Raw genomic sequence first — 16,381 nt, forward strand, 5'->3', positions numbered from 1 at the left:
TTACTAGTTTAAAATGACGTTTTGGTACTAGCAAAAGATGCATTGGATGAGATGCAGAAGAAATAATCCTACTCACAATAGCGATTTAAGTACAAAAACCAGATGAATCCCTTTAAATAAATCATCGGATCGATGTCTTGAGGTGTGGTAACCGTAGTATAAGCGGAATAACTCTTCGCGTCGTGGCCACATCACCACCTCGGGTATGCATTATTTTTCTAATAATTCAACGGCCCGTCGTCAATTATTCCTTACATATTTCGTGGCCGCATAAACAATTTTGGTATGGATTTTTATTTATTTATTTATTTATTTATTTATAGGCTATTTCCAGTATTTCTTCTGTAATTATGAAAAAGCAGTTTGGTTTTAAACTTGGAGTACTGATATAAATAAACCACAAATTCATTTTCTGATTTCAGAACTGTATGTCCTTCCGTTAAAGTTACTGAGGTGGGATTTTATTATTTTTGCTTTTTTTTGTACATATTTTTATTATATTAATATATTTAATATAATATTTGATTCAAAGTATGTTTTGATATTTTAGTAACAATTTATTAATTTAAACATTTTGTGTCATCTTGAGACCCCCTTGAAAGTTAGATGAGTCTACCTTCAGCATTTGGCCAATTCTTAAAGCGTTCATGCGCGTTTCCACTGAATGAAAAGGGGGTTCTGGGCCATATCCCAGGAGGCACGGATTTGTGCTGTGCCACTGTGTGAGAGCGATTGAATCAGCAGTTTCAATTTTGTTATCACTCCAGCAAGTACTGAAGAGAGTACCGGCAGTTATGAGAGCTGGCAGTTCACTAGAATCGCTCCCAGGACATGCAGTGTTTGCTTTTTGACTGGTTATAGTGAGGTAAACAACACACAGCAGTGTTGTGTCACCATTTGTTTCTCAAGTCGGTGGAAACATGCAACTTCAGTTCACCTGGCCGACAATCCAGAACATGAACTATTCTGGTAAAAAAGGGGTACTTATGGGCCCTGGCCTCCAGGTTGTGACCCACTGATCTAACTGTAGCATTTTGTGTTGCAGACGTTGGTGTAGTGATCTTCCAAAAGGAGTGTGCGTTCTTGTGTCTTCCTCTGTGGATCATGATAATGTCCAGCTGGAGGCAGGATTAAGGGCTGTGCTTTTGACATCACGCATCTTTATTGAGCCATGTGGGATGGGGCGGTCTCGGCTCACACACTACTGCAGAGCTGACCTACGGTAAGACTCTTTACAGATGGTTTGCTACATCACTCCCACACATTACTTCATGCTCTTTTGGGTCTCTACAATATACTGAACCAATTTTTTTTACAATAATATTAATTAAAGGTCTGTCATTCATTTTAATCTTACGTATTTGTATCCCACAGGGGGCGCTCTCCTGATTGGTATAATAAAGTGTTCGGTCATCTGTGTGCAATGGAGGTTGCCAAAATACGCAGTTCTTTCCAGGTTCTGAGAGCACGAGGACCCGAGACCAAACTCTGAACCCAGCTGGGTTAAATCTAAGACTATTGTGTATGAGAAAGAATGAGAATTGTGAGAGCACAGGTGTGAATCCAGAGTGACCGTGGAAGTCAGAAGATGGAAAAGTAAGAATAATAGAGAAGGTTTTAATCTGCTTCATTAATGGGTTTGGGAGTGAATGAAAAAGAAGACAGTACTGTGTAGAAAAGTAGTAGACTATGCAAAAGCAAAAAAAAACAAAACCCTGTTGTGGTTTAAAAAGCCATGGATGATTAATGTGAAAAAGCTTAAGCCCACAATCATACTGTTGACGTTGCGTCTAATCTTGTATGTGTGTTTTGTTTGTGTGAGTGTTTATATCTGTTTGTGTTAAGCAGTGTGTCTGGTCCTTTGTCTTAAATTCTTTGTCTAATAATCCGGTGTGGTCTGTCAGACACCTCAGTAATTCTCAGGGTAAATGTAAACAAGTTTTGCTTTTTTACTTGCACAGAAATTTTGCCATGTGGCACTGATAATGACCAGCTGGCAAAGAGAAGCAGTCAATCACCAAACATGTATAACCCCATAAGACACGGGTCTGTTGTTAGGAGCTCCCTGTGTACTTTGTATTCTGTGCATCATCAGTCCAACACGACAGACATCATAGAGACTCCAGACATATTCTCTGTGCTGCTGTTGAGCAAATGTGACACCCTCTCCACTCATACAGTATATGATAATCTAATGCAGGCCAAATTGAATCAGTCTGACAATTTTCTACATCAGTTATATTTGTGACCTCAATCCCTATTCTTCCTTTTCCACTACCCCCTTTTTTTATTTATTTGCGTCAGCCATTTACATGTGGCAAACTTCATTTGTGAAGTTTTAATAACTTAAGGTCTGCATGGAATCCATGGGAATGATATTCAAGAGACTTTAATACAGCTTTACTTTTCTTTTATATTTCTATCTCCTATAAAGCTAAGTTTTTGTGATGCAATTAGATGATTCTTTTTCTTATTACCATTCTTGATTGTCTTAACTGCCTCTGAGCAACTAAAGAGACACTTGTGTGTTTGTCTTTTGTCTTATATTTGTCATTAAATCTGTGCTGTTTCACCAGGGCATTATGTAATATCAGTATTTTATTTATTTAAAAGTATAACTGCATGTATGATTTTTTTAAAAATGTTCTGCCTAATAGTGAAATGGTTCAAGTGCCACAATGTGGTTATATGTGCTTTATGTGATGTACAGATCTCTGGTCCATTTTGAATGATAATTCAGTGTTAAACACAGGTGTTGTTTTCTAATAATGTTGATTTGATTCCTACATTTTCAATCATATTCTCTTGTGTATCGTGTCAACTTAGCCTATGGTGCAATTCGAATAAAGGAGCTTTTCCAAAAAAAAACTTTTCAGTGTTTCTGTTTAGCTTTTAGTGTCCTGCTGGCACAAGGTGTTATAGGACATTTAAGGACACAGGTTTGGTTGGCAAACATGTCAGTAAATGTATTTTAGAGCAAATGATGAATAACACTCATTTATACAAGCTGCTTTTCTACAGTATTCATTCCAAATTTGGTTTGATTGATACAGAGTAATTACTGCATCTGAGTCACAGTCTGGGCTGACAGTCTGCCCTGTCGCAGTGAAAACTCCACGTGAGCTGTCATTTCTCTGGGGAGACAAAGTGCTCCTTATTTTTTGCCTCATTAATTATTAAAGTGTCTAAAATTGGCCAATTATGCTGTGCTGACGGCCTAGCAGGCAACAGTTCCCTTAATGTTACACGAAAGTGAAATGTTTTTGGAATGGTCAGAAAATACAAAAGACTGGGTTGTTTTTGTTTTTTAAAGAAAATTCAATTTGATACAACTGTTTATAGAGACATTTGAAGCTGTCAACTGCAGAAAGTTTTTATTATTATTATTATTTTAGATTGCATCTGCAGACCAGTGCTGTAAGTGATTTATTTTTTTAATGGAATTTTGTGCAGAAAATTATATCCCATTAATGTTATCACTGAGCCCTTGTTTCTGTAAACTTTTTTTTTAAAATGCTTTATGTAGGAACAATTCACATACAAATTAACAATAAAAGCAAAAATGTCAAAATTCAAAAAGACAATGATTGTAGAAAAAAAATTATGCAAATTAAGGAAAGAAAAAAAAATCAACAACAACAAAAAAGAGAGCTATATACAGAGGGGTATTGAGAACAAATCCATCTCTAACTACAAAATAAGTGCAAAGGTCCTTAAAATAGAATAGTTTTTGTAAACATGGGAAAAGAAAGTGGCCACATGTCCCGTCAGATTCTTTAGGCAATCAGATGGTATTTGTGCCGTTCTGCCTGTCAACTATTTGGCGCGTTCACAGCGTGTAGTCCATATATGGGCCATATAAGAAGCTTAGAACTTGGGGAACTTAGGTTGTTTTTCCATGAGTTGAGGTGCGTAATGACTCACGAATTGAACTGTCAAAAACGGCATGCACAGCTAGACGTCCTACTAATAGGATGATAAATAAAGATACCAGACAGGACCAAGACCAACAAGAAGAAGAATGTTACATCGTTGGAGGGAGCTAGGAGTTCCAACGCACTTGAAAAATTATAGCGAGCTTTGTCTGCTCACCAGGTAAATAAATATAATTGTTAAGCCAAAGCGGTCTACACTCGGTGGAAGTTGAAAAAATGCTTATGTTAGCATATAACGAACACCTTTAACCAGACTAATCAGAGCCACTGAAAAAAAAGTTGCGACAACCTTTTGATCTGGTTCAACAAATCCGCTCTTTCAACCTCCATGGAAGGGTTTAAGCAGGCCTGACAGCAGCAGCCACATATTTGCAACAATTTTCTGTTAACATGAGCACCAGTGTGCATTGATTACTAAGTTGACTACATTTATAGTAGCATTCTGGGGAATGATGAGAGACTGTTTTAGCTAATTAGTTTTTTCTGTGTTTATTTTGGAGGTAATGGGGACTGTGCCTGTATCCTACCATAGAATATATTTACAGTATGTATGCATTGATAGCATTCTCTTGTTTATATAGTCATAAGTACTCACATCCTAAAGTGATGTTTATTTACATAAAATAAAACTTACATAAGCATGCACAATAAGTGAATATCAATGAGCGCAAACAACTGCTCATTTTAACTTGAGAGAACAGTTTGGACCATAATTCAGAGAAAGGGTAGATGAGTTTTTCCTTTAAAGGACAGTCTTCACAGAAACTCATTCGACCTCCAACAGAGAAAGAAAGATTGCAGTTAGCAGGCCAAGAAAGCCATGAAAGTGTTCAAAAAATACGCAGACTGAAGAAGAAGATGTGAACGCGCTCAGGACAGTTCGGACACTGCGTTGAAACAGAGGTAAAAAAAATTATATAAATACTTTTTCTTTGCACAGACCGATCGTTTGGTGTCTTTACACATCAATGTATTGTCATGAGCCGCAGGGTTTAATTTGGTTTGATTTTTATTTTTTTTTTACTCTCAAAGCCGTGATTTCCATTCACTTACATTATAAGACTGACAGACTGCAACGGTTTGAGTTAAACATCTTTGTGTTCTACTGAAGAAACAAAGTCACCTACATCTTGGATGCCCTGGGGGTAAGCAGATATACAGGCGCATCTCAATAAATTATAATGTCGTGGAAAAGTTCATTTGTTTCATTCATTTATTTATTAGTAATTCAACTCAAATTGTGAAACTTGTGTATTAAATAAATTCAATACACACAGACTGAAGTAGTTTAAGTCTTTGGTTCTTTTAATTGTGATGATTTTGGCTAACATTTAACAAAAACCCACCAATTCATCTCAACAAATTAGAATACTTCAATGACTTCATCATTTTTAGTGAATTGTTGGCCTTCTGGAGAATATGTTCATTTACTGTACATGTACTCAATACTTGGTAGGGGCTCCTTTTGCTTTAATTACTGTCTCAAGTCGGCATGGCATGGAGGTGATTATTTTGTGGCAGTGCTGAGGTGGTGTGGAAGCCCAGGTTTCTTTGACAGTGGCCTTTAGCTCATCTGCATTTTTTAGTCTCTTGTTTCTCATTTTCCTCTTGACAATGCCCCATAGTTTCTCTCTGGGGTTCAGGTCTGGTGAGTTTGCTGGCCAGTCAAGCACACCAACATCATGGTCATTTAACCAACTTTTGGTGCTTTTGGCAGTGTGGGCATGTGCCAAATCCTGCTGGAAAATGAAATCAGCATCTTCAAAAAGCTGGTCAGCAGAAGGAACCATGAAGTGCTCCAAATTTTCTTGGTAAACGGGTGCAGTGACTTTGGTTTTCAAAAATTACAATGGACCAACACCAGCAGATGACATAGCATGCCAAATCATCACAGACTGTGGAAACTTAACACTGGACTTCAAGCAACTTGGGCTATGAGCTCCACCCTTCCAAGGACCTTGGTTTCCAAATGAAATACAAAACTTGCTCTCATCTGAAAAGAGGGACTTTGGACCACTGGGCAACAGTCCAGTTCTTCTTCTCCTTAGCCCAGGAAAGACACCTCAGGAGAGGCTTAACAAGAGGAATACGACAACTGTAGCCAATTTCCTTGACACGTCTGTGGTGGTGCTCTTGATGCCTTGACCCCAGCCTCAGTCCATTCCTTGTGAAGTTCACTCAAATTCTTGAATCAATTTTGCTTGACAATCCTCATAATGCTGTGGTTCTCTCAGTTGGTTGTGCATCTTTTTCTTCCACACTTTTTCCTTCCACTCAACTTTCTGTTAACATGCTTGGATACAGCACTGAACAGCCAGCTTCTTTGGCAATGAATGTTTGTGGCTTACCCTCCTTGTGAAGGGTGTCAATGATTGTCTTCTGGACAACTGTCAGATCTGCAGTCTTCCCCATGATTGTGTAGCCTAGTGAACCAAACTGAGAGACCATTTTGAAGGCTCAGGAAACCTTTGCAGGTGTTTTGAGTTGATTCAGCTAATTGGAATGTCACCATATTCTAATTTGTTGAGATAGTGAATTGGTGGGTTTTTGTTAAATGTGAGCCAAATTCATCACAATTAAAAGAACCAAAGACTTAATGGTGTACAAATGGCGTATAAATAGTGGTTCATTTGTGTTTTGTGAAGATGACTCTATATCATTTATTTGGTGAATATTGTTGAAAATCTTTTAGATTGTTCTGCCAAGCATGCAATCTTTTGATTGATTAAAGGTTTTTTAAACCTCTCTCTCTCTCTCACACACACACACACACACACACACCCTCTCCTTTTCTCTCTTCAGTCTTGTTTGTGCCTCATCTGTTGTATCGATTAGATGAATAGATTGTCTGATAGCTTGGCTGGCTCAGGTGACAGAAAAAAATCACTGAGGCAACATTTCAGGCCTATTAGATAAGATTTCTTATAACATTCTATTTGTTAGGTCAGAATATATCTGAATCAATGCGAGATAGAGGGTCTTTTTTTGTAACTGGATTAAATGTAGCATTAGATGTTACCGATACAGCATTATAGACATTATGGTTGCAATTAAATCAGTCTAAGGTCATTATGCAGATACATTATTAAAATGAGTCCCCGTTGCTGATTTGAGGACCTGTTGAAAATAATAGGTGGTACATCAAAACAAATCCTAGTCTCAGCCTTAGATGGCATGCCCACATTTGATGCATGTAGCACACAATTCTGATTGGTTGGCATATAGGCAATTTTAGTCCATGGTAACAAAAGTCTGCTTATAAAGTACGTATTCCAAACCATTTTTATATTTCAATTTGTTTTTGAGTTATGATTGTGAAATAATCAAACCCAGATCAAGCACACCTGCCTGAAGATGTTGATTAGCTTGTTCAAGTGTTTTTATTTTTATTTGTTATTTTTATATTTCAGACTAATGATTATATTTTTAGTTAACTGGACAATTAAATGCAAAAATGTTGGCTTAACTAGAGAAAAGACATTGGATCAACAATCGTATCGGACCAACCTAATATTGATTGTAAATTCGATTTGTAAATGCAAGTTAACAAGCATACAAGTTGGGTTGGAGGTTGGAGCATGCACACTGTAACGACCACGTTGGAGGCGCATGTGCAGTGAAGCGCGCCAACACCGAACAGACTGGACGACTGGAGCCATTTTGAGCGTCTGCATGCGAGACCTACGGGGTTTACTCGCATCCAACGTGTTTCTTAAAGTCATCGTTTTATGTAAGTAATAAGTAGGATATATGCATTTATTTTAAAATTTGTTTGTAAAAGTAGTAAGTATATTGATCGCAGAGCCCTGGTTACGGCTAACGTTAGTAATGCACGGTATGATTTTTTTCCACGAGTTAAGCTTAACTGTTAACAAGTCTCCTAACTTCAGCATTTAAAATGTTTAGAATAGAACCTGAGATAATTTGTTAAGTTAAGAAGAAGTTCGGAATCGACACTTATTATTTTAAACTAACTTGATTTAATTTGGGAACTTTTGCAATAACGTGACACCAAAGAAATATTTTAAAGTCGACTCTTTATCTTAAATTTAAATTCACATATGCGTTACAGTGGGCTAATATATAAATTTCACATTTCAGACTGAGCTCAAAGTCAGTGAAAATCTGCACATTTTTTCCTTGTGCCCTTCGATGCCTGGCTAGGCTTTCTCACGTGTTTCCAGACTAACTCGACGGAGTCGACAAGACTGCAAACGTCTCATTTAAAGTAAGTAAGTTATCTTTTTATGGAGTTGATTTTGATTTGATATCATTTACAGATACATGCGCAAAAATCAATGAATTTGATCGAATTTGCAAATGTGTTTATTTTGCTATCCACAAACATGCATTTCAACTTGTGTCTGCAATGAATTTGATCGAATTCAAAGTACCACAAATTGTAAAACATTTATACAAAAGATAAGAATTGTATTCACAAACATGTCTTTATTTGAACAAATCTCTGGACATTCATTTAATTCTGAATTTCACAGACACAATTTTAAATGTTTTTTGTTTGTGGATCGCAAAGATCTTCACAAATTTGACCAAGTTCATGGATTTGTGTGCATGTATTTAAATGTGCAATATGTTATATGTTAAAAATTTTTAATTAAATGCTAATAATGAAAAAGTATGTGTTTGACCACAAATATTGTGACTCACAGAACGCAAACCATCCTGGAAGGTCTCCCTATTTTTCTCTGTGAAGATTCCTCTGCACTTTTTAAAACATGCCTGGTGAGTATGTTTCATTACTTCAACAGATATACACCATCTTGCAATACATGACCATGAGTGACTAATGGGAATGTGAATTTTTGTGTTAAAGGGATGGTTAGGAGTAATTTCAACCTGCGGTCCTTTGCACCATGACCTCGAGCCAAAACCCCCACAGAAGCTTTTTTGCCCTTGGTCGAACATTATTAAAAGTAGAGCATATTTAGAGGGGGGTGTTTGACTCACGGTCATGGTGCAAAGGACTTTAGGCTGAAATTACTCCGAACCACCCCTTTAACAGCGAACAGATTGTTTTAAAGATTCATTTGTTTTTTTTTATTAAAAGTATATTTTTTGCAAATACACCATGATTTAATGATTGGGAATGCAATTTGTTACATTTAATAAGCCGGCCACAGTCACCAATCACTTATATTTTGTGATAGATTTTGCAATGAAACTGAATAATGACTGAAAATATACCATCTTGTTTGTTATAATTGCTTTTTTGTGGTATAGCTTATTCAGGGCAGTACAAATTTGAAAAGAGCCAATTGTATTTTGTGTATTTACTATATAAAATGATAAACATCTTGCAGATTCTGCAAGTGGGATGCAAACTTTAGAGCACATTGTATAGGATTACTTAATAGTTTATTTTTTGTTGTTGTTGTTGTTTGTTGGTGTCAAGTGATACTGATTTATTCTTTTTTTATTATTATTAGGACGAGACTCCAGAGGACAGACAGACCAGAGGGATGAAGGTGGGAATCCTTATTGTAATTGAAGATGATGCCACCCCCACCACACTACCCAGTGTCATAAAATTTGCTGTTGTGTTGGAGGAGGTGATTGTACTGAAAGATGCTCCAGACTTGCAGTCTGCACTTGCATACCTGTTCGGGCCTTCTGTTTGCCTTGGACTTTGAGTACCCAAAGCAACTAAAATACACTTTCGAGGTTATTGAGAAGGTGTTCATGAAGATGGGCACTCACTGTTCTCCTAGGGTACAGTCCCTCAAAACTAAGCTATTACTGTGACGTTGCATTTGTGGGGTGTTTGTATCTTAAGCAGTTAAGATGCAAGTGAATAGTATTGTTGTTTTTTTGTTTTTTTTGCAATGTGCTTGCATTTTGTTTGACTTGTTTTTGGTTCAACTGTGAACTTGAGGTTGTGAAAAACATTGTGCCACTGTTTCAGCACTTTAAGCACAAACGTGAAAGGAACACGCTGTCTTTTTGGGACTTTAGCTTATTCACCATATCCACCAGAGTTAGATAAGTCCATACATACCCTTCTCATCTCTGTGCGTGCTGTAACTCTGTCTGATGAACCCACAGCTAGCCTAGCTTAGCACAACTTCTGAGGTAAATGGCTCCAGCTAGCATACTGCTCTCAATAAAGTCAAAATAACTCTGAACGAACAATTTTCCTATTTACGTTTTGATTTGTATAGTCACAGCGTGTACAAATAGTTCCCAAGGTCACATGAGACACAGCCATCTTCTAACCGTATTTACATACTGGGAAACTATATTCTCAGAAGGCAAAGCACTGCTATTCTGCGGAGTGATTTGCTTGCAGCACACTGAGAAGCCCTGTGTTGAGGGAGCAGAGACATTTACCTCTAGTCTTTGTGCTAAGCTAGGCTAACTGTGGGTTCGTCAGACAGAGTTACAGCACGCACAGAGATGAGAAGGGTATGTATGGACTTATCTAACTCTGGTGGATATGGTGAATAAGCTAAAGTCCCAAAAAGACAGCGTGTTCCTTTCACGTTTGTGCTTAAAGTGCTGAAACAGTGGCACAATGTTTTTCACAACCTCAAGTTTACAGTTGAACCAAAAACAAGTCAAACAAAATGCAAGCACATTGCAAAAAAAAAAACAAAAAAAACAACAACAATATTCACTTGCATCTTAACTGCTTAATGGTGAAAATGGTGAAAAAGCTAAAGTCCCCAAAAGACAGCGTGTTCCTTTTAACTTCCTTTCCTTTAACTAACGTGTTAATTTAAAATGTTAAACATAGAACATTTAAAGTTTTAAGGACCAAATGTGATAACACTTTGAATGTTTAAATAACATTACTCTTAACCTATTCTTTTAATTAATTGTTTAAAGATGAGTATGGCTAAAGTGTTTAACATTGTTGTTTTTTTTTACATTAACAAAGTGTTGCTGGTTTGAAATAAAACCTGGACTAAAATATCAAGCATGTAGTAGTTATTTTTTTTTTTTTAAACCTTGTAATATTTAAAAACATTTTAGTCAACTGAACAAACTTTATTAAGTCAAGTGAAAATAACATTAAAAGTTGAAATGTTATAATTTTCTACGTTTTTTTAACTATAAAAACTCAATCAGCTAAACAAAAGATCTTAAGTTGAGAGATATGTGACCTTACTCAGTGAATTGAGTTAAGTGAACTACTTTGTTTAAAAGTTGGCTAAACTCAAAAAGCTGTGCAGCAAGTTGCCTTGAAATTTTAAGTTATGTCAACTTTTCTTTTTTTTACAGTGTGTTTGATCAGAACTGGAGCAAAACTCTGCAGGACAGCGTTAAAGAACCCTTGTTTAGTGCATGCAAACTAACAATAATTTTTTTAATGAAGAATATTTCTTGTTTAAATCGTTTTTTTAACAGAACACATTGAAAATTGGACTTTGCGAGACTGAATAATGTGTCATCCCAAACTTCATTCAGCTTAGTAAACAGTTGATGGCTCTGGGATGCTCTGGGATGCTTTTTAGGACTGTGCAGTCCAGGGAGATCAATGAACGTCTTTATTCAGTAAAGCTGCTCTCCGGTAATGAGGTCTATCCTAAGTCTTTCTTAAAAGGCATTCTCTACAAGCTGATTTAGTGGTAAGATAAAAACAAATATGTCAGAGCAAAGGACAAGGAGTCAGTGCTGCCAAATGAGTGCAATGAAATGTAATGAAATAATTATAATTTATTCATTTCAATTATTTGGATTTTACATTCATTTTACATATTGTAGACAACTGACAAATTACAGCAGACAAATGAAAGCCGTGAGTTTCATAAATAATAGACTCACAATAAATTAATGTAATCTTAATAACAGCAATCTGGAACAGATTTGTAATTTGATGCCAACGTGAACAACATAATGATCTGTATTTCTTTGTATTTTTTCATTTTTAATTTTTTCGTGCTATGATTGGTTTTAGTCTGATCTTTGATTGTGAAATCTTTTCTATACTCATTTCTTCCTCTCCAGTATATAGTTTTTGGTCTATCTGGACATTTTCTATCCTGACTATATGCTACCGCATTTTTGTTTTCCAAACACAACCGCACAAGCACATTAAAACGCTGTCAGAAGGGTTCCAACTGTCAGCCTGCCGGGTCCGTCCTGAACCGTTTCCTGTCTGCATCCTCTGACAGCCAGAGTTTGGCTTTCCCTGCATGTACACGCAATGCTCTAGGTCTATATGGCAGTTGAAGTTTTTTAGGTTTCCGTGTACATAATTTCTGTTTTTTTCATATAAGGCTTGGTTTTACATATTAATGGCAAATGCATATATGTGACCCTGGACCACAAAACTTAATCTTAAATGTAAATTTTCTGAAATTGAGAATTATACATCATCTGAAAGTTGAATTGGATAGGACAATACTTTGGCTGAGATACAACTATTTCTATGTATTGTGTGTGTGGGTTAGATTTTATTTTTGTTTGAATGAATTTCTTAGCAATGCATATTACTAATCAGAAATTAAGTTTTGATATATCTCTATATAAAATCTATATAAAATGTATAATTTTGACCCATACAGTGTGTTTTTGTCTATTGCTACAAATATACCCCAGCGACTTAAGATTTTGTGCTCCAGGGTCAATTATTTCTGATGGTCTGCTGCTTAATGTTACTGTGTGTGCTCTCATTTCTTCAACCCTACAGGCCCTTATAAGCCTTATTAGCTTGTGCTGAGTATGAGAGCATCTTGTGTGTGTTTTGTCATTATCCTGTCATCTATTAACTTTTTATTCCACATGGAATATTAAACTCAGAGCATGTGCATAGTGTTATGTGTATGTGTGTGATTGTGTCAGTTTGTCTGCTGGCAGCGATATTTCAAACACTGTTTGAGTCTCTGCTGAAAGGCACTGGTTGTGATAGTGTACAGGATGGGGTTCAGGGCGCTGTTTATGGGAAGGATAAATATCACCACCCACAGAATGATGGTGCCTGGAGGAGACAGAGAGAGAGAAAGAGAAAAGAAAGTGCAGATTAAACCATATTGTCCAAGAGAAGAACTGCAAAGCCATTCTAGCTGATAAGTGTTCATGTGTGCTCATGGCTGTTAAATGTCTAATCCTCCATGTGCCCAGGGCTTCAGCTCCTCAGCCATCTACTAATCAAAAAGGTGCCTTTCAGCTCAGACGGGCTATTTGCATTACTTGCATGTTTCATAAATAACAGTTGTCAACAGATTTTTACAAGGGGCAAACAGTTATATCTGGATACAGGCTTAAAATTAAGAATAAAGGAAAACAACAAAACTGGTTCACTGTGTCTTGATAAAGTCAGCTGTTTAACAATCAATACTAATTTATCAAATATAATGTGGATATTTTTACAATTGTAATCCTGCTAGAAAGATAACATACTAGATTAAAAAAACTAAATAAAATTATTCAAATTTTGCAACTTTTGCTGACTTCGTGAATAATATGCCAATAGACAAGATTGATTCTCCCTAGAAAAGATATACTAGTTATAATAAATAAATAAAACATTCTTTACATTTGTGCAACTTTTTTTATGGTTTTATTAACAATATGCCACTAGACAAGATTGATTCTCCCTTTTAATAATCTGAAATAATTTATCTATACTTCACCACACATTATACTGCGCATTACCCTCTCTATTTCCCTTTTTTTAAAAAGATACATTAGCATCTTATTAGTAGTACACTAGTATTACCTAGTACATTCACCTCAAAGGGACAACTTATATACCCCTAAAAATGTATAATGTACCTTAAGGTTACTATTCTATAGAAAAGGTGTCCCATTAAGAGTAGTAGATGTATTTATCTTTACTTGTCAGTCCGTGTGATGCAGTTTATTTATAGTAGTTATGTAAAAAGATTTGTGCAATGTGTCAAAGTTCACAAAGCAAAAAATCAATATCTACTGAAGCAGAGGTTAGATCTGAATGGAAAGCTCTTGCAATACACAGGTCTCATTAAGATCATTAGCTAATGTGCAGCCAAACTGCGGTCGAAGCAGTTATAAGTTAAGAGACACACTTATAATGCCCTGTCGGCATATTCTTTCACACATATTAGGTAGCATGTGATCACACGTGTTTGCTTACCTGCAATCTGTACTCTTAGTAGTGAGAGTATCTTCAAGAGGAAGATGGGGATCCAGCACATGGCATCAGTGAACACAATGAAGAAGAATCGCTTTGCAATAGTGACTTCTCGATCGAATACTGTTTGACGCGCTGTCTTCGCTGTCTTCTGGACAGAGTAAAACATACTGGAGTAGGAGAATACAATGATCACGAAAGCCAGCAGATTTAGACCTGACAGAGAAACACACATAAATCTTAGATTTAGACCTGACAGAGAAACACACATAAATCTTTAGTAACATCAAGCAAAAAGTGTTGGACTAAATAAGATGTTTAACAAATGTGAATTTGACTGTAAAAGTTTCACCAATACCAATTTATTTTCACCCAATCTTGGATTTTCTGTCAACTTGTTTTCTGCATTCAAATTTTATCCGAACTTATGTCGTTTTTGGAGTATATTTGTTAATAATTCTAGTAAAAACAACAACAACAACAACAACAACAACAACAACAACAACAACAACAAAACATTTACTGTAAACATCCTCAGAATGTTTGGGAAGCTTTGTATTTATTGTTTATATATATATATATATATATATATATATATATATATATATATATATATATATATATATATGTTATTTAATATATATATATATATATATATATGTTATTTAAACATATTGTTTATATTAGGTTTTTAGACAATTTTGAATGAAGTTTTCCTACTCCTAAAAATGGCAGTAAGCGAAATTAAAAATATTAATTCATTATGTATTATGTATTATTAAATCATTATGTCTCAATATTTTATAAACTTTTTTCCAAAGAGATGTATCACATCTTAATGATCTTTAGATATTTTTGTTTTATGTATTATGTATTATTAAATCATTTTGTCTTAATATTTTATAAACTTAAATTTTGTTTAATTTTTGTTATTTAATTTAATTTAATTTAATTTAATTCTATTTAATTTTATTTTATTTTATTTTAGGGTTTTTATTTTAGTTTTTACTCCTGAAAATGGCAGTTTATTTTATTATAATGTAATTTATGTCTCCAATATTTTATATTTCCAAAGAGATGTCAAATTTAAATCTTTAGAAAATATTTTTTTTTATTTTTTTAATTTAATTTTATTTTAATTTTATTTAATTAATTTAATTTAATTTAATTTATTTTTTATTTTATTAATTTATTTATTTTGTTTTAATTTATCTATTTATATTTCTGTTTTATTTTAGAAATTTATTTTTTATTTTATTTTATTTTATTATATTTTATTTTATTTTATTTAATTTTTTTTTTTTTTTTTTTTTTTATTTTATTTTATTTTTTTTTATTTTATTTTTTTGTATTTTATTTTATTTTATTTGTTCAGTGACAGACTGGTGGCAGTTGCAACCAGGAAGGATCTTTTTTTGCCTTTATTAAAAAATAAAACAGCATGGTTGAATCTCTGGGGAAATGCAGTAAAATTGTTAGATAATCCAGGAAAAGCCCAATTCAAAGCTGAGTCACCTCCAGAGAATGACACAAGCACACACACACACACTGGTTTATCCAGGTCTCAAACATAATCAGTTCAAAATTTACACACACCAGTGCCCTCTGCTCTCACCGAGAAAAATGGCTGTAGAGTAACATCTGGCACCAGGTTTCTCTGTCTGGTCTGAGTGAAGAGGGAAACATACTCCGTTCCGCCCATAAAAATTTCCAAATGTCTGTTTATCCCAGAAGGGAATAACGGCAATGATAAAGCCAAGCAGCCAGATTAAGGTCAGTGAGCAGAGGGTCTGCTTTCGTCCGGCACGGTAATGATGGAATGGGAAGACGATGCATAGGTACTTCTCTAGTGTCATGTAGGTCAACATCATGACGGAGACCTCTGTGGACAACATGGCCAGAGAGCCAATCAACTGGCAGGACAGGCTCTCCATCCATATCTGAGCATGACGGTTGTACTCGCCGCAATACTTGATGTCAAAGGCACCGATGAAAAGCAGATACACACCCATGAGACAGTCTGCACCTATCAGAGATAGACAAATATACCTTAATACATGATTTAGCATTTGTTCACCAATCTATCCATTCCCAACCATTCATCCTCTATCCATTTGCCCGTCTGTCCATTCATCCATCCATCCACATTTCCATGCATCCATTTAACACATATATTTATTTGTTGCATTGTTAATTAAAACTATTAAAAATCATTTTCAGTAGATGAAATAAAGCTGAAACTGAATGTAAACAGAAATTAAAATGTTGCTTTGGCAAAAAACTGAAATAAGTACATTTAAGTGCAAATACTAAAATTACTAGATATCTGAAATAAAAATAAATTAAATCTATATGGAAATATTTGTTTAAA

At 35.2% G+C, this 16,381-nt stretch overlaps 2 protein-coding genes and 1 long non-coding RNA gene across 6 annotated transcripts in view; 2 read left to right on the plus strand and 1 right to left on the minus strand.

Annotated features, from left to right (window-relative positions):
- LOC109096680 (stAR-related lipid transfer protein 13-like) overlaps positions 1–2,868 on the plus strand; it is a 51,949-nt gene extending 49,081 nt beyond the window's left edge. For all 4 annotated transcript variants that reach the window (XM_042756384.1, XM_042756383.1, XM_042756382.1 and 1 more), the window contains 2 exons: positions 1,046–1,222; positions 1,375–2,868. In XM_042756384.1, coding sequence (XP_042612318.1) covers positions 1,046–1,222; positions 1,375–1,492 — 295 coding nt within the window. In that variant the 3' untranslated portion in view covers positions 1,493–2,868. The remainder of the gene's footprint in view (positions 1–1,045; positions 1,223–1,374) is intronic.
- Positions 2,869–7,539: 4,671 nt separating this feature from the next.
- LOC122141876 lies at positions 7,540–10,005 on the plus strand. Its single transcript, XR_006158168.1, has 4 exons — positions 7,540–7,665; positions 8,037–8,163; positions 8,606–8,678; positions 9,383–10,005. It is a non-coding gene; the product is annotated as an uncharacterized LOC122141876 (long non-coding RNA).
- Positions 10,006–12,443: 2,438 nt separating this feature from the next.
- The window catches only part of LOC109080182 (relaxin receptor 1-like), a 31,632-nt gene continuing 27,694 nt past the window's right edge, over positions 12,444–16,381 (minus strand). Inside the window, exons 16-18 of the mRNA XM_042756386.1 lie at positions 15,626–16,036; positions 14,014–14,226; positions 12,444–12,876 (exon numbers count right to left, since the gene is read on the minus strand). Coding sequence (XP_042612320.1) covers positions 12,737–12,876; positions 14,014–14,226; positions 15,626–16,036 — 764 coding nt within the window. The 3' untranslated portion in view covers positions 12,444–12,736. The remainder of the gene's footprint in view (positions 12,877–14,013; positions 14,227–15,625; positions 16,037–16,381) is intronic.

The sequence above is a fragment of the Cyprinus carpio genome, chromosome A5 (assembly GCF_018340385.1).
Source record: "Cyprinus carpio isolate SPL01 chromosome A5, ASM1834038v1, whole genome shotgun sequence".
Taxonomy (NCBI): Eukaryota; Metazoa; Chordata; class Actinopteri; order Cypriniformes; family Cyprinidae; genus Cyprinus; species Cyprinus carpio.